Source organism: Leguminivora glycinivorella, chromosome 2, assembly GCF_023078275.1.
Source record: "Leguminivora glycinivorella isolate SPB_JAAS2020 chromosome 2, LegGlyc_1.1, whole genome shotgun sequence".
NCBI lineage: Eukaryota > Metazoa > Arthropoda > Insecta > Lepidoptera > Tortricidae > Leguminivora > Leguminivora glycinivorella.
The window spans coordinates 30,417,257-30,438,518 of NC_062972.1; the positions used below are offsets into that span (position 1 = coordinate 30,417,257).

At 38.1% G+C, this 21,262-nt stretch overlaps 2 protein-coding genes across 2 annotated transcripts in view; both read right to left on the reverse strand.

Annotated features, from left to right (window-relative positions):
- Positions 1 to 638: 638 nt before the first annotated feature.
- LOC125237939 (protein IMPACT-like) lies at positions 639 to 4,005 on the reverse strand. The gene is made up of 6 exons (XM_048145185.1): positions 3,868 to 4,005; positions 3,567 to 3,799; positions 3,047 to 3,182; positions 2,228 to 2,328; positions 1,647 to 1,853; positions 639 to 1,150 (listed from the first exon to the last, which is right to left on the reverse strand). The coding sequence occupies exons 1-6, from the start codon at positions 3,892 to 3,894 to the stop codon at positions 1,057 to 1,059; spliced, it is 798 nt and encodes a 265-aa protein (XP_048001142.1). The 5' UTR covers positions 3,895 to 4,005; the 3' UTR covers positions 639 to 1,056.
- Positions 4,006 to 7,683: 3,678 nt separating this feature from the next.
- Positions 7,684 to 21,262, reverse strand: part of LOC125240757 (paired box pox-neuro protein) — a 70,393-nt gene continuing 56,814 nt past the window's right edge. Inside the window, exons 4-5 of the mRNA XM_048148818.1 lie at positions 9,998 to 10,193; positions 7,684 to 8,795 (exon numbers count right to left, since the gene is read on the reverse strand). Of these exons, the coding sequence (XP_048004775.1) occupies positions 8,131 to 8,795; positions 9,998 to 10,193 (861 nt within the window). The 3' untranslated portion in view covers positions 7,684 to 8,130. The remainder of the gene's footprint in view (positions 8,796 to 9,997; positions 10,194 to 21,262) is intronic.

A 21,262-nucleotide genomic window follows, 5' to 3' on the forward strand; every position in this document is an offset into this window, starting at 1 on the left:
AATATCTTTCAGTCAAATGAGTTGCCTTATAAAGTAAAAATGTTTTTGCTTCAGAGAGATTTGGCTTATAAACTATCTGTGTAGTGTACTTTTCGTAGTATGATTCATGTAACATTCTCTGAGTTTTCATTCAAGTTTGATCAGATCAGATTGAATTATAGCAGGTACAGATGTAATGCGAAAATATTTTCCTTCGTATTCTTACGGAAACGTACGAACGCGTCATGCTATTTCAGTCTGTCTCAGTACAAGACGTACTGTCACTGTCTGAACTAGCATGACAAATACGAACGTTTCCGGAAAAATACGAAGGCAAAGCTTTTCGCACTACACCTGTACGGCATGTCCTGTGTGAGTGGGGACAGGCAGGCCTACATCACTTGCGTTACTTGGTTACCTACAATTGAGCATTTCTTTTTTTTTTGCCACTTTTATGAAGTGTGATATTTTTGAAAAAAAAAATGCTATTTCTACTCAGAATTCTAGTAATTCTTTTCAATCATAGTAGTTAAGAAAATTGTCCCATACAATTTTTTCTTATTTTGTTACCATTCTCCGTACATGTTTTATGGGGTAACAAAAGAGGAAAGTAAAAAAAATGTATGGAAATTCTGGGACACTTTTTGTCTCCCAGTGAGATTGAAAGTACTCGTGATTCTGAGTACAATTGACCTAAAATTCCCTAAAACAAAAAAAAAAAAAATATTGGCAAAAAAAAAAGAAATGCTCAATTACGAAAAGAGAGACCTAAGCCCTCCTACGTGTACACGTATAACTCCGCTGGCGAGCTTTGTTGCCACCCGTGCCAGCGAGTATTTAAAAGCAAGTTCGGCCTGGCCAGCCACATTAGAGCACACGCAAGGAAACGTCCGTAAGGCTTATTTAGGGTCGCCGTCATCGAAAACGATGAGGACTATATATATACCTACATATAATCTTTTCGAGGACGAAACTGAAATACTACGCAGAGAATCCGTTGGTCTTATACAGGGTGGCCTGACCTTAGCCAAATCTGGAGACACTTTTACAAAATTATAATAGGGTTTAAGCTAAATGTCATTTCTTTAGTAATCCAGCTTGTTCGATGACCTGTCTAGTAGCGTTGTTGATGTGCCGAAACCGGTCGGGTCCTAATTGGATGCCACCATACCTGCAATAAAATATTCATGAATAATTATGGGAATTCTACATTCAATAATAGTAAGTAATATTAATAAAGTACCTAATGAATTATGTTCTATTGTTGCTTTTAGGAGGATTTGATACTTTTAACAATCAAAAGCAGGCTAGAACTGAATAAGTATACTGTAGTTACTTTTACACAATTATTATTATGGCATTCTAGTGTGGGGAAAATTCGCAAGTGTAAGAAAACGTATTTACAGCATAGAGAAGGATTGTGTACGCAAATATAGAAAATTATTTTATGCAACCGATGTTTGAGATGGGTCAAGAAAGGCGAGTGGCGTGGGCAACAATTTGAGGACTAGCCAAAAAGGGAAAAGTAGATAAATGTGCATTATGTTTTATAAAACATCTTTGACATTCATTATCCCTTGGAGTCGGCCGACAATGACGTCACAGTGTAATGTTATTGTACCCTTATCAGTTTTACTGATACGGTTATGTGAGAAAAGTTAACTCACCATCGGGACACAACCACCAATGTGTTCTTCTGGTCTAGTATCTGCAGCAGCTTCATCATGCGACCGCCGGCATGTGTCTCCCCATCGTCATCACAGTCTTGTAGTATCATTGTCCCCTTGTCCGTTTTCCGTTCGATCCGATATGCGAACATGTTGTGTGTTGCGTTTACTATTTTCTTGTTCTGCTTGAGTTTTGTTAGGACGGCACTGGAATATGCAAATAGACAAGAAAAAAAAAAAATAGAAAAAGAAAAAAAAAATAGAAATAGTAAGATTGATTCTTGCGGATTAAAATAAATAAACAAGTAAAACAAACTCATTGAATTAATAATGAGGTCGGTCATTCACAAGTTGGTTTATCTTTAATAAAACACTGAAACTCACAAGGGTTTTCTATGTTTTCATATTGGGTAACCTAGGGTTAAAATAAAAAGACATTACAAAAAAACATCTTTAAAGAAATTCACAGATTTGTCTTGTTTTGTTTTTCGGTTAATATCTCCGCACATAAACTTGTGCACATTATCATTGCTTTCAGAAAAACTCATGAATAGAATAGAAGGTAGTATGAAATAACTTACTTGACATCCTCCATGCTATGAACCTCAGCGGCATGTCCTTGAAAGGAGCTTTTTCTGTCTTTTATCACTTCACCGTGAGTAATCTCCGGACAATTTTCTACCTAAAAAGTAAAATAAATTAGTTGACAACTTGTTGAGATACAGAAACATGAATACTGGGTTAGATTATTCTTGCTCAGTGCAATCACCACTTAGAAATAAAATTTGATAATTCTACAATTTTTTTCTAATATAAAACACATGAAAAAACCATTTATTTTAGGTATCAGACACAAATTAATTATGTATTTGCTTGGTACAGTATCTAAAAAATTAAACTAGATTTTGAATATTAAAAATCAGATAATGCTGTACCCTGGCATCTTTCTTCGGTTTTTTTATGTGGGACCATCGGATATATAACCTCACTGATTGTAATATTGGATATCTAATAGACAATTTACAAACTAGGGGTATGTTTATGAATGTCATTTGATATGTTTACAAGCGATGGATACAATAAAATAAGTGAATTAAACTAAATCTCACTCTTTAGAACTTTGTTTACATATAGTGGTTTTTGACACTTCTCAAATGCCACCATGACAGTGACATTTGGAACAGAACCGTTTTGATACTAGTTACTTTTACACAATGATCAGTTCACAAAAATATTCAAAAAGTGCAACAGGATAATGTAATAAAAAATGCATTCCATTTTTTAGCTACAGAACCACAATTAGTGAATGACTGTCTAAACTTAGCAATGTCTACAGGAAATACTCACAAAGTTAAGCATAAGGAGAAACTCATGTGCAGTAAAATCATTCCATCACTTACCTGTGATAAATCCAAGTTTTCTTCGTCTGATTGTTTTTGCTCTATCTTCTTCTCTGCTTCAGGATGTTTCATTGTAAGTAATATTTCTCTTATTTTCTCTACCCATTGATATACAACTGTTTCTCCTAAGTTTTCTCTGAAAATTTAAAGCAAAGATATGAAGTTCTGAATGCTGTGATAAATAAAAATATTGTGGCGACACCTTACACAGATCAACCTAGCCCCAAACTAAGCAAAGCTTGTACTATGGGTGCTAAGCGTATGTATAATATTGATACATAGAAAACATCCATGACGCAGGAATCATCACACAAATAAATGCCCTTATCAGGAATCGATCCCTGGACCATCGGCTTAGCAGGCAGGGTCACTACTAACTACGCCAGACAAGTAAAATAATGTGGGGGTTTATTTACAAATCCTTTTGACTTGGGATGATATTTAACAAATCGCCATATGTAGTCTGTTTCGAAGCCCCTAAATCCCCCACCAAGATATAAAATAAAAGTAAACAACCTACAAATAAACTTCATTCAATGCCTGGTGAAGATCAGCCTTGTCTTTCCTCTCCATCCACGGCGCAGAAAGCTCGAACTTTGGTGGAGATTGACTAGGATACTCCGGTGGCATGGTAACGTACAAAATTGCTTCATGCTTGTTCTCCTCAACCCTGATCTTGTACGATCTTGTCACGTCGCTTTCCGTGGTCCAGTCGTCACCGTATATGGAGCTGAGGGCCTCTATTTCTTCATCCTAAAAAGAAAATAAACTGATAACTCTTTGCTTTTACTTTTCGCTGAATAGCGATGGTCTTAAGTTACCTGTTTCGTCAAATTCTCAGTAAACATTTTAATGTTTATTTCAGATTCGATTTAATTCACTAGTTACTGTATTTATCGTATTTATTTTTCAGAAATCTTGTGTAAATCTGAAAAGTTGATATGGAAATATCCAATATCTGTCAATGTCAAAAGTGACGTCAGCAGTGACAGTGACAGTTTTGCGTTTTGTTTTTGCAGTGTAATCTAATTCTGTGGTGTTTGCACACAGAGTGTGTACTTTGCGTTGGGAATGTTGAAGAACATGTTCACAGAGGTTCAAGTTCGTTCAAGTTTCGTGCAAGTTCTAGAAATTAACGCGATTTGGGAAAATGAAAAATCGGGGCACGGAACGTTGCTTACACAATTTGTCCATGTCATTACTGTGCAATAATCATTTTCTTTATATTTAAATCACATAATTATTTTATACACGTATCTTCATATAAGTTTATTGAAATATGTTATAAATAATTGATAGGTACAATTTTATTTTACTTTTATAATTCAGCTCATCTATGCACATACCATCGAGGTGTACTTACTGATATCAGTGATATCACACTTATTTTCAAGCCACTTCCGTTCACCTTCATCAGTTTAATCTAGACACAATAACAAGAAATTAAATGCACCAAAGCGGCATGGCGCCGTATAAAAATTGTATGTCTCCAAACAATTACGCGACTGCGTCGAATCTAAAGCAAATCGAGGCAAAATGTATGAAATTACAAGGTTTCCGGTCGCATTTCCATAATACATCTATTAGGTGTGCGATTTGCATACGACACTGGCGATTACCCACGCGCTGCAATCAAGCCTAATGCTCTATGAATGTGGGTAATTCGGAATTAATTAATAAACGTTTCTATATGTCATACGTTTTAAAGTTGATCACGTTGTGAAACAAAAGTCGTTTAATTATGATTAGTAAAATAAATAATACCTAACGCTTGACATAGATGTCGCTAGCAGTAGCTTTAACGCGTTAAAATAATTAGGAAAGACATAGGTTCTAATCTGTCCGGCTTTACCTTATATTTCCGATTTAGAGACAAATTTTCATTTTTGTATGAATAGAAAACTAGAGCCGGGGCCGGGACTAAACCCTAGACGAACACCAAACCGTTCGTTACCGAATTTAAGCGTTCGCTAACTTTTTTGTATGGGAATTTCCATATTAGCCTTCTGCTGCGTGACGTTTAGCAACTGTGATTGATGCACGGTTGATGTGATGTATTTGTCCCTTAACATTGAAAACAACTGTTAATCGTAGCAAGTCGGTAGCAGCATTATTTTCTTAAAATACCGTTTGATAACTCGCACTGACTCGATCATTAAAATACCTACTTACTTATTAGTTTCGCGCGCGTTGAAATCTAAGTGCATACGCTGTGTCTAGTATTAGCTAGGTATTCAGAAATCATAGGTTATGGGCCCAGCGGAGATCCGGTCGGGTTATTAAATTGATCCATGGAATCAATCGAAGTGGAAATGAGTTGGAGTTAGAGCAGTTGATTATCTGCAGTAGGTGAATTATAATTGGTCGTGGAAAGTAACTCATTGCAGTCATTCATAGAATAATAAGATTAATAAGTTATACTTATTTCTCTCGGAGCTTTACATGGAGATGAGACTTAGTAAGAACGATTCTCGCCCCCGAAAACCGTCAAAGAGTAAACATTAAAATCTAAGATCGAACCGTTTCGAGCTTTAGATACGGCTGTTGACTAAAATCGAAACAAGAAACATTACCCATTCATAAACATTCCCTAAAGTTATCAAGCCGATAAAGTTCGTTTGTCCCTTTCTATCACATCAATACGTCGGAAAGGGACAAACGAACTTTATCGGCTTGATAACTTTAGGGAATGTTTATGAATGGGTAAATGTTTAATTATAATATGAACAAGGGGGTTAAAGTTTGGCAGCAATTGTAACAGAAGCACAATTTGTAAGTGCAATTGTAAGTTTAAACGAGAGGCCATCCCTTCTATTTGCCAAGAGTGGCATTAAAATTTGAGTAGTTTCATGTGCTCTGCGTTAACTCTTTATGGGATACAGACATTTGTTTGAACAGGTGTGTCTTCCATGAAACTGCCTAGGAGACTGACTGATTCCTTGAAACAAAGGTTGTTAAAATGAAATGCATTCATTTTAAATATTTGGTTTATTGTGCTGATTTAACGACTATGTGTCCCTACGGAAACTATATAAGAACATGGTACTGTCAAACAAATATAAATAATAAGAAATAGATAAATATGTTACACACTTAAGTTATTGACAGTTTCTTTACGGTGCTCTTACAGGGGCACCACAATTCCAAGCCGTTTACATACCATTGCCGCGTTTGCTCCATAGTTAGTTGGTGGGTATTGAACAAACGCGGCAATGGTGTATAGATTGCTGGCAATTGTAATGCCCGTGTAACAGGACCGTTGTAGAGATATTATAGTTATTTGCTATACAACGGGGCAAAGTTGTATTTTAACGCCGAGTGTGGAATTGAAAAACGAGCAAGTGAAAGGATTCTATAGTTGAACCACGAGCGAAGCGAGTGGTTCGAGAATAGAATCCTGAACTTGCGAGTTTTTTAACACACGAGAAGTAAAATACATTTGCACCAGAGTGTAACACAAAACTTTTCCCCTCACTATAGCGAGGAAACCACAACGCAAAAAATGCGTTTATCACTGCTTCTTCCACAGGTAGTAAATCATCTTTATTACTAGATTCACCTACTTTTATCAATTTTAAAGCAGTTAATTTGACTTTATTCAAGGTCAAATTACTTTACCCACTAGTGGATAAAATGCGTTTTTACCCGCTGGTATTAAAGGACAAAACACGTGTTTCCAAGCTAGTGAGGGGAAAAAATATTTTACTGTTCAGTGGGATAGAGTAAATTTATTGTAAGTATTTAATTTATGACTGCACATTTGATCATTTGGACACTTAAATTAAGAAGTAAATATTGACCGCACTGAATAATTCTAATAGTTACTACTTTACATTTAGATTACTTGGTCAATATTTATTAAGGGCTTAAAGACAAAATATTTTGAAAACTTGCTATTTACTAAATCTATAGTTTTTTTTACAATATCACAGAATCATATATTACACAAAGATTACACTACTTTGTTCTACGTCTAAATATAGCGAATAATTTTACAGGAATGATATATATACATACAACACAATTTATGTACAGCCACCGGCAATAACATCGCAGAAAAAGAATGCCGCAAAAATATCTGACACAATCTAATTTCTAAGGGCCAATTGCACCACCCGCGTAACTCAAGTTTAGTGGGCTGTCAACTGTCAAATTCCATATAAAATGGAGGGTTAACCTCGGGGTAACCTCGGGTTAACCCTCCATTTTGTATGGAATTTTTCAGATGACAGCCCACTAACCCTGAACCCTGACTGAAGTGGTTGGTGCAAGTGGGTCTTAGAGCCATAAGAGTGAGTTAGATACTCGTACAGCATATTTATGCAGCCTTTTATTGTACGATGTTATTACCGATGACTGTACTACCATAAAATTAACATTAATTGAACAACTAACATGAAAGTTTTCTAGTGAGCATTTCTAAAATAATAGTGGGTATAAAATTATGGTGTAGAAGTTGAAAATGATCTATTGTGCCTAGATTATTTGTCACGATATTCGTTCCTGTAACTTTTTTAAGTAATTATGAAAATTAATCTGCAATAACACCCAATTTGTCACTTAAGCATGTCTAACTTAATATTGAATACTTAGATATTTTTGCTAATGGTAATGTGATTACAATAATAAAATTTGTAACAAACTATCCACAAAATTTATAAGTACCTTGAATTATGACAACAAACAATTTTTTAAGGAATAGGTAGGTACCTAAGTTTTAAACAGTATATTATATTTATTTTCATCATACTTAACACTGCAGTTTTGTTTGCTAAATGTATTTGTTACGGCATAGTCCCTGGAAATCAATTTAGTGTTGTATGGCACGAAACTTATTCCCATGCAAAAAACAAGTATTCCAGCAGCGTCGTCAAATAATTAAAGGATTTACTTATTAATAAATATGTTACCTATATATACAACACCAAATAACATAAAAATAAAATACTTAACCAAATGCAAGAGTATAATCTCTTCTGAAATATGGCAATTTAAATATTTTTCCTAAAAATAATTAAATACTTAATTTGTTACGATGGCCGGTGATAAACAGATGCCTATCACATTGTTACTCACAAGTGGTTTTAGTTGCCTGCTTTTATTTCAGGTCTCTCTGACTCTGCGAAGCCATCGTTGGAACTTTGCCCCGAGCAGAAACTGGCTGGCGAGCTTCTATTACTAGAATCTTTCGTTCCGTACTCTATCATACTTCCGCTAGGCTGTCGCAAAAAGTTCTGGAACACGACAGGATTCGAATTCACCATCTTGTCTGGCTTCTTCAAAAGCTCCTCGATGGAGTAAGGGTTTTTCTTCTTCTCTTTCTCGTGTGGCGTTTTTCTCTCCTCTTCCGTCTCTGGTTTATCTCTGCTGTCGTCGCTTGTTTCAACAGAGATGTGCTCAGAATTCTCTGATTTGACCTCGTCTGGATTGATCCTGGTTAAAAGATCGTTGTGTAGATTGATGGCGTAGGGGGTAAAGTTTTTGGAGTCCGGATGGTAGGGGATCATGATCCTCTGCCACGGGGATATGGGGTAGGGTTTGAGGAGGCCCTGGGCTTGCACCTGGTTGGCGAGGAGCCAGGAGGTGGCGAGCCGGCGGTCGTAGAGCGGCTCGGAGGGCTGCGGGGGTGGGATCCTGACAGCGGTGTGCGCGAAGTAAGGCGGGTTCTGCTGGGACGGCATCGATGGCGGTAGGTTCTTCAGCGACATGTAGTCCATGACGTTTTGAGGCTCTGATGGTGGGTAAGATTCTGGAAAGGGAAAGAAATGTTTTATTACTTATCGGTCGGTTATTTTACCAAAACGGATTTTTAAATTGGAAATCCTGAGTCCCGTCAATTTAAAATAAAGCTAGTCCAGGGACTTTGTTTGAGGGGGCTTTGTTTTAGAAATCATTATTTTACTCGTAATCCTTTTCGGTTAGTTTGTAAAATAATATAGAAATTGCTATTTAATGAGCTAAAGTAAAACAATCAGTCAAAACAAAGCGGGCCACTAAAATTCTATGAACATCTTAACCCAATGTCTTAGCCTACTAAATTAGTCGACATTTTATGGTCCCCGACAATCTGTTTTCCTATAATTAAATAGACATAGTTGTGTATGTCGCAGCACCTGGTGCCGAGAATTTACGTCCGTTGAGTTGTTTGACGTTGTTTGCTTTTATTTTGGTGTTGAAATACGATTATAGTTGGTTAATGTGTAGATTCTTGTCGCTTACATTTATAAGTAGAGTTGATAAGACGTTGACATAATTTAATTAATCATGGTTAAAAATAGTTTCCGTAATCGCGTAAGCGGAAGGCGATGTTACTTCGGTTAGATATTTAATGATTTTAAAGAAGCGACTTTTTGGAACTATTAAAATTATTAAATTAGACAGTCCGTCGCCGACAATAGTTGGAAAAGGAAATAGGGCTTTCAGTTGCGATGTGATAATTCTCAGGTAAGTTTATGGACATTAACTTTTATATTATGAACTAGCTTTTGCCCGCGGCTTCGCTGGCGTTAGAAAGAGACAAAAAGTAGCACTATCCATCCCTTCAACTATCTCCACTTAAAAAATCACGACAATTCGTCGCTCCGTTTTGCCGTGAAAGGCGGGCAAACAATCAGACACACACACTTTCCCATTTATATTAAGTATGGATCTACTCTTACTGCATCCAATGTTCTATGATAGGTGCATGCGACATTGGCAGGAATAAGGAATGGTGGGACCATGGGGGTTCAAACCACTACGCGAACATGTGCGTTCTGTTCTCCTCCTCCACGCCAGCCCGCTGTTCCTCAGGATCCTGGTGACCGACGACATGGAGGGTATGGAGCGGGGCTCGCACACGCGAGCACTCAACAGCGTTCTCATATCTCCCACGCGAACATACCAGGGTTCTCCTGCGAAGAATCTTGTCCACAGAAATAGTAGCCACTAGAAGAGGAATGTTGAACTTACCGTTCCTGCCTTCATCCTCGCTCCACGCCAGCCCGCTGTTCCTCAGGATCCTGTTGACCGACGACACGGAGGGTATGGAGTGGGGCTCGCACACGCGAGCGCTCAGCAGTCGCTCTCGGATCTCCCACGCGAACATGCCAGGGTTCTCTTGCTTGAGGCGCAGGATCTTCTTCACTACGGTAGGGGTCGCCACTTGCTGGAATAGAAAGGGATATTTTAGAATAGAGTTTGAAACTTTAAGCGCATGTGTAAGATTAAATTGATACATTGAATGGTATTGTACTTTTTATGGAAGCCGCAAGAAAAAAATTGTGAGAGCCTTCGTGACGTCGTTGTTTAGTTTCACCGAAGATCGTATTAGCCGCGAAAGGTAGTCTGGCTTTGTCGCGCCAATAGGCAAGAGCGATAGAGATAGATATCTACGAGCGTTTCGTTTCGTAAGCGTTTGTGCATTCGGCTACGCACACTGAGCTGTCAAGTTTACGATTCACGCTTTTCAAAACGTAATAATTACCTAAAATCAATTTGTTATGCTTATTACCTACTTAAAATTTAATTTAAAATTTTGAATAATTTATATATGGTAGTGTGACTACTTGAAAAAGAACAAATCAAAAAATATTCAATAAAATAATTAGATTTGTGTAGTTGCTAAAATTCTGAAAACTCAAGAGTCTTGAATTTTACCGTAACAAATACATAAAGTAAAAGTTGATGATCTTTTTACCAGAGCGATATGAATACTTAATGATCCTTTAATGACAATGCAATAATTCCATGTGTTCTTAATGCTTGTCGCGTTGAGCAGGATTGTTTTTGTGTCCGGGTAATTGTTTATTTGTTGCGGATTACTTCCTGGTTGCACTTTGTAGAGGTAATTATTTAGTATTTGATTATATTACCTATAATAAGTATATTCATCATATAGTGTTATTTAATCTACGTCGAAGACACATGTACCTAACTCCGTATAGACAGCTACAGTCTAAAAAAAACGTACTTCAGAACCATATAGAAAAAGGTACGGTGGCCTAGATGGCGTTACACCTTTGGGAGACGCTCAGCTAGATGGCGCTAATATTAATATATGACATTTTAACACATACCAAGTTAAGAATATGGTCTAAATTGTCAAAATTGATGTTTAAAAGTTTTAAGCTTGTGTCGAGAGATGGCAGTCTATGCACTGTAATTGCACATTTAACTTTGACAGTAACTCTCTATACTGCCCTTTTCAGCCGAAGCGCTATCTCAAACAAAAATCCATAGCTAACTTATACTTAAGTGCACGGTTTTGAGATAGCGCCACTCGGCTTAGCAGGGCAGTATAATACCTACTAAATCTTTAGTATTTTTTTGTTTTGAGTACTTATAGTTTAAAACAGTTGATTGTTTGTTGATTTTATTGCAAGTTTTTATGATTATATTATTTAATATTCAAGTAATTTACCATTAAGTGGCCTATTTAATACAGTGCCCAAACCTCCCATTGAGGTGTCCAAACCTCCCGACCATTGGGAGGTTTGGACACTTTTGACAGTATTCACAAAATCTCTTGCAATTTTGAGACTCATTATAATTGTATAAGTGTTCTTCGTTATAATCGAAGCCAAATATATGTGCTACTAATATAAGGAGTAAAAAGTTGATTTTGTTAAAAAATTGCATTTTTATTAAGGCTTAAGTAAAAAAGTGCCCAATGCTCCCCTATCTCCCCTACTCGATCCTCTTTGATCTATGTTAAAGGCCGTGAGCAAGTACTTAAGCGATATTTAAATTTTAAGTGAGGAACAACGGTATAACTGTTCAAAACTGCTAGACCAACATTGGTTAAAGTTTCACCAGTATAAAAAGTTTATATCACAGGTAGACAGGATTTTTTTATTCTACGTCGGTGGCAAACAGGCATACGGTCCGCCTGATGGAAAGCGGTCCCCATAATCTATGGACGCCTTTAACTCAGGGAGTGTCACATGCACGTTGCCAACCCATTAGAAACTTGCTTAGATGCCGCATATCTTATTTAGTTTCACTGCACGTGTGACCTTTCCCAAAAACAATGTTATCTTCCAGATTACCACCCAAAAATTACAAAACCAGTAGCCATATCGATCAAAATACACAATAATATATCGTAATACAAACAACAAGAATTAACTGACACATGTAGTCTTTAAATCCTTGAAATAAGATATAAAAACAACCAGTAGCACGAACCGTCAAGGTATTATTTATAGATGCGGACAACGTGCCAATAATATGTATCCACGACCATAATCATATAAGCAATAAACTCACGTATACATGTTTTAAACGCTTTGTCCGTATCGATATTTAATGCCAACACTGCATACACTCCACCGAGTAATGGGTAAAGCCGACGCACTAAGTCATTACTGGGGCCACCTGTGAGTTCGCACGGGCTTAATACACCAATATTACCTGTGGACATGAAGTGCTGTAAAGATACGGACTGTAATTAAAATTCCGACACTAAATCTAATTTTGATATGCATCTTTATTACGATGTTACTATTTTTGTGTCCAATATGGACGGATAATATAAGTTGGGCAGACTATTGCCACGAATATCAGTAAACTGAGAGGTCCACTTCGGACATATCCTTATTTAGCACTTAAATTTTATGATAGACACATGCAAATATAGCTTAAGTATTAAGTTTGCTAGTTGTTTTGTTTGCTAGATGCTTGAAATATGAAATTTTATCTGTAGTTCTTTTTTATAGCTTTTTGAGTACTTAATACTTAACTACTCGTATTGTCTTCGGTTACCGCGATAGTTAAGTAGTAGGTACTCATGAATATCTATACATACGGATATTTAGGTAGGTTAACGACATCCGAAAAACTGCGGGGCACTTCTGGATGAGATTAGCCCAGAACCGGGATAAGTGGCGTACACGAAATGAGGCCTATGCTCAGCAGTGGGCGATTAATGGCTGAAATGATGATGATGATGGGGTAGGTTAAGTAGGTACCTAATATCTAAATAAAATGAAAGCTTTCTATCAATTAGTTCAGCAGTTCCTGCGAGCTGATCTAAAATGTGTACCTACACGCTATTTAGTATTTGATACTTAACATACTACCTAGCGTGTGACGTATCAGGTGCTAGTATGTGCCGAGTGAGTTAAACCTTTTAATAAGTACCTATTTATTTAATTCTAACCTACTAAAAGGAAGTAATTTTTTAATCGTTCAACATCTACACAATAGCAATCCTAAAGTCTTACAAAATATTATGACATGCATTTCGAACGCATCAAAAATAATTATAGATTACCCCGTGAACGCGCCCTTCGATTGAAAAAAGAAAAAATGGCGCTAAAATTGTGCGTTCAATAGGATATCGATTGAGCGTCTAATGGCGTAATTATAAGTTTCCCGCCAAAATTGACGCCTTCGTTCCAAAAGGGATACTTTACCACACCTAATCCCGAAGGCTACTATTTACACATTAACTTTGACAGACTACTTAAGGGTACCGTAATTATGTTTTAAAAGCGCGCATGCGTGCGAGGAAGCGTTTTGGCGGCAAAAAATAGGTGTAATTGATTTTTAATCTCGAATCCGTAAATTCAATCAAACAGATGATGGTTGGGATGAAGGAAACGGTTGCAACGGTTTTTTTTTTTAATTTTGTCGATTACATTTAAATTTAATCAAACTAGTTAAGTGACCTACTTACTCGCGTTTTCTTACGGTGACTTCCTTTTAGTAAAAGTTCAACCTAACAAGTAGGTCTTACATAAATGTAATTATGTTGGCATTCACTGTTTTACAAAAATATCTATAATAACACAGGTTTAACAAGTTTGTCACTATAAAAATCACCGCAAAATTAAAAATTTCTATGAGACGCGCGATTTTTAGTGACATGTCACTCAAGTTATCAAATGTTGATCAGATTATCTTTTAGTAAATTTCATTCCACAATACATTTATTATTTAGATAAAAGCAGTAACCTAGGTAAATCCAAGTTTTACAACATATTATGTCGCAAATCTCCGCGTGAGATGTGAAACTGTGTGACTTTCATCTGCGTTAGGGCCTGGCCACATGGGCGCGTTGCGGCGACGCACCGCAAAAATTCTGCGTTGCGTTGCCGCGCCGCCAGTTTTTGCGGCAGGAAATCTGCGGCGCGGCACCGCGACGCAAGAACTCGCGGTGCGTCGACGCACCGCAAAAACTCGCGGCGCGGCACCGCAACGCAGAATTTTTGCGGCGCGTCGCCGCGCCGCCAAAACTGGCGGTGCGTCGCCGCGCCTCGATAACTATACACAGTGCAGAACTTCACGATCAGTCTTTATCCAGAGTCCAGACATGGATCCCATTACGCGCATTCTGAGGCGCTTAAAAAAAGGAGACGAAAAGAAGATGCTGGGTCAACCCATATATATATATATATATATAAAATATGCGGCATTAAAGACAAGTGAAGTGAAGTTCAAAGAATATTTCAGAATGACAATAGCAAGTTTCGAAGAACTGGTCTTTAAAATCTCACCTGGAATAAAAAAAACAATATATATTTAGAAAACCTGTCGGACCTCTGGAGATGCTGAGATTAACTAAATATGCCGAATACCGAATATTTACCGAATATTCGGCCCATCTCTAATGTGAACGAAGGACGAAAGGACAGCCTTATAGACAGCAGGCAGGAAATTATGGTCGCGCGATAAATGATAAAAATATCAGGCCGTCCCTATCGCACTATTTGTAAGTGCGATAGGGACGGCCCGATGTTTTATCATTTATCGCGCGACCATGATTGCCCTGCAGCTTCTTATTGCTATCCGTGTCGAGTACTTATCTAAGTTAGGTATCTATTTTAAATATGACGGTGTAATTGTGTGCAGTACAGTACCTACAAAATTTGCACGATACGGCAACGTGCCGCGGCGGCCGGCCGTGTCGCAGTTGTTAGCTAAGCTACCCTTGTGTGCGTGCGTCATGACACGATTCGCTGGTTGTTCTTTTAGGTATTTAAGTACTTTTAGGTGTTTAAGTACTTTTAGGTATTTAAGACGCTACAGGAGCGAAAATGGAAAGGAAAGGGAGCCCTTTCAATTTGGGAATTTTAGTTAAATACTAGTGTTATTAACTAGATTTATCGAAAAAAAAATGTCCATTCAGAACAACTCAGTTAAAAGATATTGCGAAAAAAATCTTTAAAATCGAGGTTCCGCTCTCGACTGTTTCCTCCTTCAAAACTTAATGAATCGTAAGTGCGTTTTCACATTATCCGATCCGATATCGGATGTAGGACCGATATCCCATACATTACAGGCGCCATCTTGTATTTTTTCCATTGAAATCCTTACGACATCCGATATCGGATCGGATAATGTGAAAACGGCCTAACGGAATTTAATTGCTAACAAAAATAATCTATATAATATAAAGCTACAACCCGACTGACATTTTTCCAAAAATAGGCAGAAGGGGGATTTGAAGGTGGCAGTGTTTGGTGTGGTCGTATAGAGTTTGGTCCTGCGACCCCGGATAGATCAGACCGTCGGTCTACCGGTTCCGGGTAAAAAAATGTTGGACGGCCTGGCCAAACGGCTGGAGTTAGCCGGGGAGTGTTCGACCAAATGTCATAGAGGACCCTGGGCAGTTTTTGACGCCGCCATTTTTTTTTCAAAATGGCCGACTTTTTTTTTTGACAATTTTTCAAATTTATCGTGGAGTGCTCAAATTTTGGTCGTAGAATCTCCAAGCGGCCTTGATTCGAATGAAATAAAAAAAATTTGAAAAATGCTACAAATGTGAGAAAACTGGCCACTTTTATTTTGTATGGCAACTTTTAAACCGTAAGAGATAGCCGGGGGGTGCTCGACCAAATGTCATACAGGTCTCGGAGTACAAAAAAGTTGTATTAAAAAAAATTCAAAATGGCCGACTTTTTTTTTTGAAAAATTTCAAAATAGTCTTAGCTCGCTGAAATTTGGCACATGGGTGGAAGGTCGCCCCAAGATTTGTATTCAAAAAGAAAATTTTGAAAAATTCTAAATGGCGGCCTTTGAGGGCCAATTGAAATTTGAATGGAGGTTTTTCTTTTAATTACCATAGCTCCGTAACGGTACAAATAAGTGAAAAGTGCTCAAACAAATGTTATACAGTCACCCGAGGTCCATCGAATGGCATTAAAAAAAAATCAAAATGGCCGACTTTTTTTTTTTGAAAAATTTCAAAATGGTCCGAGCGCGCTGAAATTTTGCACACGGATAGACAGCCACCCCAAGATTAGTATACAAAAAGAAAATTTTGAAAAATTCAAAATGGCGCCCTTTGAAGGCCAATTGAAATTTGTATGGAGGTCCTTTTTTTAAATCCCCATAGCTCCGTAACGGTAGGGAAAAGGTTAATAGTGCTTGAACTAATGTTGTACAGTTATCTGAGGTCCATCGAATGGCATTTACAAAATTTCAAAATGGCCGACTTTGAAATTTTTTTTTTTATTTTCGGTCCGAGCGCTTTCAAATTTGGCACGTGGTAAGAACGGGGGCCAAAAATAGAAATGAGAAAAAAAAATTTGGAAAAGTCAAAAACGGTGGCGAGAGGGGACAAAGTCAAATTTCCCTACCAGTTTGTATGGAGGTTTTTTTTTTAAATCCCCATAGCTCCGTAACGGTAGGAAAAAGGTTAATAGTGCTTAAACTAATGTTGTACAGTTATCTGAGGTCCATCGAATGGCATTTACAAAATTTCAAAATGGCCGACTTTGAATTTTTTTTTTTTAATTTTCACGTGGTAAGAACGGGGGCCAAAAATAGAAATGAGAAAAAAAAATTTTTGGAAAGCCGAGCTCCGCGTAGGGCCGAAGGCCCGGAGCGTCCCTGATCGGCTCGCCGGCGGACCGGGAAGTTGGAGTTTAAACACGACCCAATAGTAAAAGTGTCTTAGAGAAGCGAAACGACGGGCCGGAGGCCGCAGGCCGCATGAGCTTCTCAAGACACTTTTAATATTGGGTCGTATTTAAGCTCCAACTTACCTACAAATCTCACAGTAACTACGCGGAGCGTGCCTGAGAGGCTTCCAAGCACGCGAAGGCCGCAGGCCGAGCTGCGGGCAGAGTGCTCCCAAGCACGCGAAGGCCGCAGGCCGAGCTGCGTACAGACTGTGCTCCCAAGCAGAACGATAATCAAAGTGTCTAAAAAGCGACGCGGCGGGCCGAAGGCCCGACGCGGAGCTTCGAAACGAAACCCAGCGAAGGCCGAAGGCCGAGCTCCGCGTAGGGCCGAAGGCCCGGAGCGTCCCTGATCGGCTCTCTGGTGGACCGGGAAGTTGGAGCTTAAACACGACCCAATAGTAAAAGTGTCTTAGAGAAGCGAAACGACGGGCCGGAGGCCGCAGGCCGCAGGCCCGTCGTGAGCTTCTCAAGACACTTTTACTATTGGGTCGTGTTTAAGCTCCAACTTCCCTACAACCCCCACAGTAACTACGCGGAGGGCCGAAGGCCCGGAGCGTGTCTGAGAGGCTCCCAAGCACGCGAAGGCCGCAGGCCGAGCTGCGGGCAGAGTGCTCCCAAGCACGCGAAGGCCGCAGGCCGAGCTGCGTACAGACTGTGCTCCCAAGCAAAACAATAACAAAAAGTATCTTAACAAGCGAAGCGGCGGGCCGAAGGCCCGACGCGGAGCTTCGAAACATAGAGAAGGCCGAAGGCCGAGCTCCGCGTAGGGCCGAAGGCCCGGAGCGTCCCTGATCGACTCGCCGGCGGACCGGGAAGTTGGAGCTTAAACACGACCCAATAGTAAAAGTGTCTTAGAGAAGCGAGACAACGGGCCGGAGGCCGCAGGCCGCAGGCCCGTCGTGAGCTTCTCAAGACACTTTTACTATTGGGTCGTGTTTAAGCTCCAACTTCCCTACAACCCCCACAGTAACTACGCGGAGGACCGAAGGCCCGGAGCGTGTCTTACAGGCTCCCAAGCACGCGAGGCCGCAGGCCGAGCTGCGGGCAGAGAGTGCTCCCAAGCACGCAAAGGCTAAAGCAAAAAAGCATAGCTCAAAAACAAAAAGCATAAGCATAGCTCAAAAACAAAAAGCAAAAGCAAAAGCAAAAAACAAATAAGCAAAGCACAAAAGCCCAAAAAGAACACCGCGGGGCCCTCGGGCCCCGCGCACCTTTAAAAGACTAGTTGATTAGTCTATAATTTGGATGTTTAGATTATTGCAATACATTAAGACGCTACGGGAGCGAAAATGCTAAAATGGAAAGGAGTCCCCCTTTCAATTTGGGAATTTTAGTTAAATATACTAGTTTTATTAACTAGATTTATCGAAAAAAAAAATTCCATTAAGAACAACTCAGTTAAAAGATATTGCGAAAAAATCTTTGAAATCGAGGTTCCGCTCTCTTTTCCTCCTTCAAAACTTATTTAAACGGAACGAAATTTGAGAATCTGAATAAAAATGAAATAATCTGTGTCGGACCGTTTAGATTTTTTGGACAATTGTTACCGATCTTGAGTATCCCTTTTTCGAGCCATATTGAAAAATGCCGTTTTTAGAAATTTTTGATTGGATCTAGCATCTTTTAAAATAAGAATAGCAAAAAATATCAAAACGGTCCGACTCAGATAAAAATAATAATAATCTGTGTCGAAAAAATCATTGCTCTATCTTCAAAAACCAAGGAGGAAATAGTCGAGAGCGTTTGTATGGAGAACTGACCTGTATATCGTCTTAAGAAATCTGATTTCAAAGGTTTAGGTAGGAAATCTAATCATCAATATTATTGCTGCAATGTAAAATATTTTTTTTTCTTTTTTCTCCGTGTTTTCTAACGCGCTTATTTTTAGGAGGCGGTTTTTTTTTTCATGGTTTGTTTAAGGTACACATGTCGATGTGCGTCATGACACGATTCGCTGGTTGTTCTTTTAGGTATTTAAGTACTTTTAGGTGTTTAAGTACTTTTAGGTATTTAAGACGCTACAGGAGCGAAAATGGAAAGGAAAGGGAGCCCTTTCAATTTGGGAATTTTAGTTAAATATACTAGTGTTATTAACTAGATTTATCGAAAAAAAAATGTCCATTCAGAACAACTCAGTTAAAAGATATTGCGAAAAAAATCTTTAAAATCGAGGTTCCGCTCTCGACTGTTTCCTCCTTCAAAACTTAATGAATCGTAAGTGCGTTTTCACATTATCCGATCCGATATCGGATGTAGGACCGATATCCCATACATTACAGGCGCCATCTTGTATTTTTTCCATTGAAATCCTTACGACATCCGATATCGGATCGGATAATGTGAAAACGGCCTAACGGAATTTAATTGCTAATAAAAATAATTGATTAGTCTATAATTTGGATGTTTAGATTATTGCAATACATTAAGACGCTACGGGAGCGAAAATGCTAAAATGGAAAGGAGTCCCCCTTTCAATTTGGGAATTTTAGTTAAATATTTATCGAAAAAAAAAATTCCATTAAGAACAACTCAGTTAAAAGATATTGCGAAAAAATCTTTGAAATCGAGGTTCCGCTCTCTTTTCCTCCTTCAAAACTTATTTAAACGGAACGAAATTTGAGAATCTGAATAAAAATGAAATAATCTGTGTCGGACCGTTTAGATTTTTTGGACAATTGTTACCGATCTTGAGTATCCCTTTTTCGAGCCATATTGAAAAATGCCGTTTTTAGAAATTTTTGATTGGATCTAGCATCTTTTAAAATAAGAATAGCAAAAAATATCAAAACGGTCCGACTCAGATAAAAATAATAATAATCTGTGTCGAAAAAATCATTGCTCTATCTTCAAAAACCAAGGAGGAAATAGTCGAGAGCGTTTGTATGGAGAACTGACCTGTATATCGTCTTAAGAAATCTGATTTCAAAGGTTTAGGTAGGAAATCTAATCATCAATATTATTGCTGCAATGTAAAATATTTTTTTTTCTTTTTTCTCCGTGTTTTCTAACGCGCTTATTTTTAGGAGGCGGTTTTTTTTTCATGGTTTGTTTAAGGTACACATCGACATGCTGTAAACATTTTTTAGTTTTTCGTAAGTTAGTCGTTAACGGTGGTCTACAGCTAAAATTGATCTACGACAGAAATGATCTGTACATATTAAAGTAAGTAGGGAAGAAAACCGCCATGCTGAAGTGTATTTGTGCATGCCACGTCTGGTCTGTCGCATGCATGGTGAGACGACTTGAACGCCTTTATGAGTGACTGCATCAACTGCATGGCCGGAAAAATAACACCAGAGGGAGTTGAGGAAATCAAGGGGAGAGGCCTTTGCCCAGCAGTAGGGCACTATAACGGGCTAATTAAAAAAATCTGTACCAGTTTAATTTTAATCTATTTTTAAGAAATGTTCCTACTAAAATGTAGATTTAGCGAAAAAACGTACTTTTAACGGTTTTTCCAGTTGAACATTATTTTTTAGCTGCAAGCCACTATTTACGATTTAATCGATTTAAATAAAACTTGCCTACTAAATTATCCATTTGCATATTGATCGTAGCGAAAACACGTACGAAAACGACGTACGTTTTTCTGTTTTACTTTTTTAAAGGCACAGGTCACACGTTTTTCATCAAATCTATGTCGTACCGTTTAGGTTTTTTGGCTAATTGTTACCAATCTTGAGTATCACTTTTTTTGCGCCATAATGAAAAAGGCCGTTTTTGGAAATTTTTGATTGACTCGAGCGTCTTTAAAAATAAAAATATCAAAACGTTCCAACACAGATAAGATTTATAATTAATAACAATCTGACTAGGAACAAATCAAATTATTTTATTGAATATTTTTTTGATTTGTTATTTAATAACCTAACAACAAAATTAAAATTTTGAAAAAACTCCCGACCGCGACATAGTGGACCGATTTTCATGAAACATGGCTAAGAACACTCCCGACTAACTCAGCTTTCAGACAAAAAAGCTAAATTTCCATCGGTTCATCCGTTCGGGAACTACACAAAGACAGACAGACAGACAGACAAACAGACAGACAGACAAACAGACAGACAGACAGACAGACAGACAGACACGTCAAACTTATAACACCCCTTCGTTTTTGCGTCGGGGGTTAAAAATGTTATTATTTAAATCTACCCATCGATGTACCCATTGCGGAAATATAAATTAGAGAGGCACTCCATAAATGTCAATAAACCCTTAATTGCATGATTTTACTTTTTTTAACAAATTACAGATATATGACACCATGGTGGTATATATGCTGAGCACTGGAAAAATAATGAAAAAACTGGCCAAGAGCGTGTCG

What these genes read in the sequence shown, in the direction of transcription:
- LOC125237939 (XM_048145185.1), bottom strand. Translation starts at nt 3,894, where the DNA reads ATGTTTACTGAGAATTTGACGAAACAG. An exon ending in CTGAGAATTTGACGAAACAG is followed by an intron (nt 3,800 to 3,867) that starts GTAACTTAAGAC and finishes TTTTCTTTTTAG; the next exon opens with GATGAAGAAATAGAGGCCCT. An exon ending in GCATTGAATGAAGTTTATTT is followed by an intron (nt 3,183 to 3,566) that starts GTAGGTTGTTTA and finishes TTAAATTTTCAG; the next exon opens with AGAAAACTTAGGAGAAACAG.